We start from the raw sequence: 5,740 nt of genomic DNA, 5'->3' as shown, positions 1-5,740 counted from the left end.
GAGAGACAGATTGCTCGAAGAGATGGGCTAGGAGAGGTGGCTCAGGCTGAGATGGGGGCTAGGAGAGATGGGAGAGAGAGAGACTCCACATCTCAATGATGTCCAAAAGAACACAATGATACAAAAGAAATTCTTAAAGCCTCCAATGCCATATACAAAAATATCCAATAGATCCACATAGAGCTCCCCTACTAAGTTGAATTGTGTTTGTTGAGTATAAATAGCTTAGGCATGTGTGTGCAGGAGATACCAATCCGTTAAGAAAGCTACCTATCTGATGCTATCAGAATTACGGGCAAAAGGTTATCAAAAATTTGCTGGAAGTTGTAGGAGTTATGGGCACATGTAATCTGACCAAGTAAGCTTCATCATAATGCGGATAAGTGTTAAAGTGGCTCCTTCCCATTGGTTATCCTTTCATTACACCCTTCGCTACCTGTGTGCTCGGATTGCAAGCATTAGGCTCAATTTTCTCTTCTGTTTTCCATCCAGTAGAAAGTTCAGCAGCAGCAACCTACCATGGAAAGGCATATTAGGGAGCTCATGTACAACACTTCAAAAAGATACATACATACATCCATTCGAAAAAAAGAAAACTCATTTTGGGGCCTTTTAGCCTAGAAGGAAAATAGCCCTCCGCCAATCAAAAGAGGGTCAACATAATGTTGAAAAATACAAAAAAGAAAGAAAAGAGAAATATTGTCAAGTTTACATTCAATGAGGATACTTGAGCTACTTTATTATATCTGATGCACGGTGTAGAATTCGATACTTCTAACATCACCGACATGTCTAGAGCGGATCAAAACTCTCGTAACGACATTTGAAACACTAAAAACAGACACTTGTAGGCCCGAAAAAGGTTAAAGAGAATAAAAAGGCCCCACAAAAAGTGTACTAATGAAAGCGATTTGATAGGTTGGTACACTTTTTTGCGATGCCTTTTTTGCCTTTTTCGAGCCTCTGATTGCCCGTTTTCAGTGTTGTAAATGTCGTTCCTAGGGTTTTGACCCGCGTCCGACGTGCCACCAAATTCTACATTGTGCATTAGTGGCGTTATGTCATATTTTAGTGTTGTAGAGGAAAGAAAAATGAAGAAATTGTGAATTTCTTTCAGGGGCCATGTCACTCAGTGTTTTGGCCCCCTCCGAACGCGCTGATGATGTCATAATTAGCAAATTCTACACCGTGTGTCAGTGGAGTTATGTCATATTTTAGTGTACTTGCAGAGGAAAGAAAAATGAAAAAATTGTGAATTTCTCTCAAGGCCCCCAACATGAGCTCCCTTTATTCCTAATGTACCCTAATAATTTGAAATTGAATTAGTTGAGTAAATTGGGTAACATGAACCTGAATTTTGCTAATTGAGAGGTTAAGATCACACCTTGAGACCCACCACTAGAGGAGGTCTCTTACCTCTCCTAGACAATTGATGCAACGTCATACGAATGGGAGAGACCTCTCCTAGACGGGTGATGCAACACGTCATACGAATGGGGAAATCTAGTCTGTGCTTGATTAAAGTGCAAATCTTAGTGCGCTGACAAATCTCTAGTCCAGGCTCCATATTTGAGATATTTGAGTTTAACGCCATGTAAATTTGAAGCAACGTACGTGGATCTCAACTTTAGTTCAAACTTAATGGGATGACGAAGGTTTTGGAAGGTCATCATCCGAACGTTTATGGCGAGGGAAGATCTAATCTATGTTTACGGAGAGGGCTTGATTAAAGTGCAAAATCTTAGTGCGCTGACAAATCTGTAGCCCATATTTGAGCGTTCTGGCATTGGCGGCAAATTACCCGGCACCACCACAGACCACTGTCTGATCCAAAAGATAGCGAATCACGACCACAAAAAGAAATGCAACGCAATCCGGCAACCCACGTCAATCGGGTAGGGCCTCCCACAATGGACGGTCTGGAAAAAGAAGAAAGTTACGATCCGAAAGTTACAATTGAGGCGGCCGGGAAAATCATATCGCGATCTCATCGTGCAGCGACAGAAAGATTCGTCGGTGAAAAGATTGGCTTCCCGTCCACAGCGACGGGAAGAGAACAGGATCAAGTTCCGTGGATAATTAACGACGACGAAATGTTAATAGTACCGGTTATGATTGTTTTGATAATTACGTAAGTGAAGCAATACAGATCTCGTACAGGATTGCTGCAACTAATCAGATTGCGTGCACCTAACTACCACAAGATAAACGCGTGATTGATCAGATATCCGAAAGCATGCGGATGTGTAAGTAAGTGGGTTTTGCTGCTGCTCAGCAGAATTCCTACGCATCGATCGGTTATCCGAAAGCATGCGGATGTGTGAACGCTCGGCAGAATTCCTACGCATCGAAAACAAATCTCGTATGCTGTTGCTAAGCAGATTTTAGGCGAGTGATTAGGTAGTGATATGCAGTCAATTAGCAGATCCGTAGCACCGTAGCACCTGAATCTCGTCAATTATACGCAGATGTCGGCCTGTTGGTAAGCAGATTTTCTACGACTAAGTACGTGAAAAGAAGGTCGTGGATTAGTAGATCGGCAGCAATCAACCGGCTCCAGAATCGAAATCCGGCCAGCTGCCACCTGGAGTGTAGAAGAAATCAGTAGCCGTAGCCCCGAACAATCCTTCGGAGATGAGTTGTTGCCAGTCGTAAGGATTATTAACGTTGTTGTTGACGTTGCTACTAACTTCGTCAGATCTAGCGTCGTGCAAAACGCCTGCGTCTCCGTTGTCGTTGCTAGATTTAATGTCGGTGGCCGTGAGAGGGAAGAAATTGCCTTCCATGATGCTACTGCTCCCCCTCCGGCTCTCATGATCCATGCTCCCCAATTCCTGCAGATGCACAAACAATCGCTGATCTTGTTGTTGCCCCTGTAAGGATTGCTGGCGAGAAGACGATTCGAGCATTGTATAGTGTTCTCGATCTCTCTCCGCTTCGTTGGTCGCTCTTTGCTTCTCCTGCTGTTGAACCTCCTCTCTCACTTCCGAGCTCGCATTGGATCTCCCCTCCCCTCTTACCCTCCCCGTTCCAGAAGTCATCTCGTACGCCCCGTACCCCTGCGGCACCCCCCCGACCACGAAACTGTAGCTGTACCCTGGAAAGAACTGTTGCGCATGATTCCCGTAGCTGAACCGCTGTAGCTCCGCGACACCCTCCTCCCCCGCCTCGTACACCCGCTGCACCCTTCTCGCTGGATCGTAGCTATACTTCTGCTCCACTGGAGGAGGATTGGTGTACCTGATGAGGTTGCCCACGTCCTCAGACGCTGGAGTGCTAGGTGATCCGTCGCTGCTGCTCAGCGGCGTGGGTGTTGCCACATGCGATTTCTCGATGATGAGCGTGTCGTAGCTCGATGATAAAGGAACTTTGGCTCCTGCCTCCGCTTGCGCTGCAGCTTTCTGCTTGGATCTTTTATTCTTCCTTAACCCTCCACCGACGGGGACATTCCTCAAAGCTCCCCCGTCGGTCCAATACCTTTTGCAATTCTTGCAAAAGTACCGGGGCTGCGTTAGGCTATAATTGTTGTAGTAGCAAAATTTCGTATCCCCAGAATCACAACGTGGGCATTTCAGAAGTTGATTCGGATGGGGTTTCGAACGACGATCCGGCACGGGATGAGCACATGCTAGCATCTCAGTACGAGAGGGCTTCACTCCGTGCTCCTGCAAGGCCAACCGATGAAGTGAGTGGCAATGGTGCGCAACAAAATACAACAACCTCAACTAAAAGGGCAGTATTTCACGGCATTTAGGTATGAATCTAGGTAGCATAGAGTCAGCAGAATGAATATTGTCACGCAGGGATGGTGCAGCGGGTGACTTGAGAGCACTCGTCACCAACCAAAACAACTGTCTTGCAAGCAAAAAACTTTAAAAAAAGGGTAAGTGAGGCTATGATCGGGCAGGGCCTCACTATCATGGGGATACTGCTGTTGCAGCACGTTTAGTACACAATATCTAGTGCTTCCAGGAAAGCTTCTCCAAGAATCATCAACAACCACCGGCGTGAGCCTCCGATCGGTACCGATTCAAAACATCGGCTGTCCTGCGCAGAAATGCGGCAGTGGTACTTATACGTGCCTGGGGACAATAATTTTTTCGAAAGCCTTTTCTGCTGCTTTGCACCTTCGTCGTTCACAGAAGCACAACTGCTGAAGGAACGGCACTAACCAATTTAAGAAACGACAAGCTGTGAATAGCTGGAAGGTGCGGGATCCTTGGCCATATACTCTCACACACACTAGCAGACTCTTACTGCACCGGTAACTAGTTGGAGACTGTGCTTGGAGGCTGGAGAGGCTGCTTCAATTAACGATAGACTTTTATTTCCGCACGGAAAAGCAGATCAGAATTTCGAGCTCCAAAAGCACTTTCGCGTCTCGCAGCTTCACCCTTGACATCACGGTAGAGCTACGTTAAGCTAAAGCGCCATAAAGCTACGTAACAGCCACTCCTTGCTGGAAATTCCAGTCAGGAAATAGATCTCCTACCTGGAGGAGGGTAATGCTGCAGGTAGCTCTCCACCTTATGAGCTTCGTCCCGATCCCACTGGGTCCTTGGCAAAATTGCCAGAAACACGGGAGCGTTCGCGAAAAGGTCTCCGGGGCGCAAGCCGGGGCGTGTGGGGGGGAGATCTAGCAAAGAAGTTATAACAAAGACTGATGGGGCAGTGGGCTGCTGCAAAGTGGAAACTGGCAGGGAAGGAGTAGGCTACTGGGGCTGCAAGGAAAGGCAGAGGGGAGAGAAGAGGGGAGGGGGATGAAAGGAGAAGGTGGAAGGGATGAATTAAAGGGAAGGAAGAAGAAGAGGGGGAGAAGAGATGGAATGGAGGAGAAGGAAAAGCAACGATAGAAGTTGTCGGGAGGGGGGAGGTCAAGGGCATGCGAGTGCGTGAGATGATCGATAGTGTACCGGATATGAAGCTAGAAAGGAAGCAGGGTGAGGGCTGCCAAAGAAGGTCCAAAACGAAGCTCTATCATGCAAAACGGCTCAGACAGAAAGAGAGAGAATATACAATGCAAAATCCCGCGCCCCTAGAGAGAGACTCGAGGCCTCTCCGCCGTCCGATCGCCCTCCATCTAACATGCCATCGTAACCGTCCGATTCACCACCCTATCCCGTACACTATTGGTCCACGTGTCACGCCGCTGCCATGTCATCCCACGCCCCCCTCATTACCGCCTTTTGCTCTTTTATCATTGAATGCAAACCCGTCAATCAAATATTTTGGCCTCCCTAGCCCTGCAGATATTTCTTTGCTCTTATACATATCGATTTTTCCTCCTCCCTAGATATCTTCACTTTTTTTTGTAAGAAAGAATATCAGTTTTACACCACCTAATAAAACCTTCGATGTCTCCCAAATATCTCCTTCCCTACCCCCCCGTCTCTCTCTCTCTCTCTCTCTCTCTTCCTCTTCCTCTTTGGAGGAACCTATTCACTCGAGTCCTATACGCTACACCTCCTTAAGAGCGTTTTCTCTTAACAAATCCCCCCCCCCCCCCCCTCTCTCTCTCTCTCTCTCTCTCACTCTCTCACACACACACACCCACCCACCCACCCACCTTGTCATATGGAAGGTTCATTATTAGGGCCTCTAGCCCCCCCCCCCCTCTCTCTCTCTCTCTCTCTCTCATCTCCAAATCTCCTTCTAGACCACATTGCCTCAATACCTACATCAAATCACATGTAATCTCTCCACACCCCACACCCACTTCTTGGCACCTCTCCCCCACCAC

At 47.3% G+C, this 5,740-nt stretch overlaps 1 protein-coding gene across 4 annotated transcripts; it reads right to left on the bottom strand.

Moving 5' to 3' along the window:
* Positions 1 to 2,506: 2,506 nt before the first annotated feature.
* Positions 2,507 to 4,971, bottom strand: LOC147895956 (uncharacterized). Of its 4 annotated transcripts, none has more exons than XM_087382494.1 (3): positions 4,493 to 4,971; positions 3,916 to 4,394; positions 2,507 to 3,665 (listed from the first exon to the last, which is right to left on the bottom strand). In XM_087382494.1, exons 2-3 carry the CDS (start codon positions 3,919 to 3,921, stop codon positions 2,547 to 2,549), a joined length of 1,125 nt encoding a protein of 374 aa, XP_087238620.1. In that variant the 5' UTR covers positions 3,922 to 4,394; positions 4,493 to 4,971; the 3' UTR covers positions 2,507 to 2,546. The 4 variants fall into 4 exon arrangements, with proteins under 4 accessions (XP_087238620.1, XP_087238624.1, XP_087238623.1 ...); XM_087382498.1 differs by having other exon boundaries at positions 4,173 to 4,394; XM_087382497.1 differs by lacking the exon at positions 3,916 to 4,394.
* Positions 4,972 to 5,740: the final 769 nt, after the last annotated feature.

This window comes from Dipteris shenzhenensis, chromosome 12 (assembly GCF_047967505.1).
Source record: "Dipteris shenzhenensis isolate YYH24624 ecotype China chromosome 12, Dip_SZ_1.0, whole genome shotgun sequence".
NCBI lineage: Eukaryota > Viridiplantae > Streptophyta > Polypodiopsida > Gleicheniales > Dipteridaceae > Dipteris > Dipteris shenzhenensis.
This window is presented reverse-complemented; position numbering and strand designations above follow the sequence as displayed.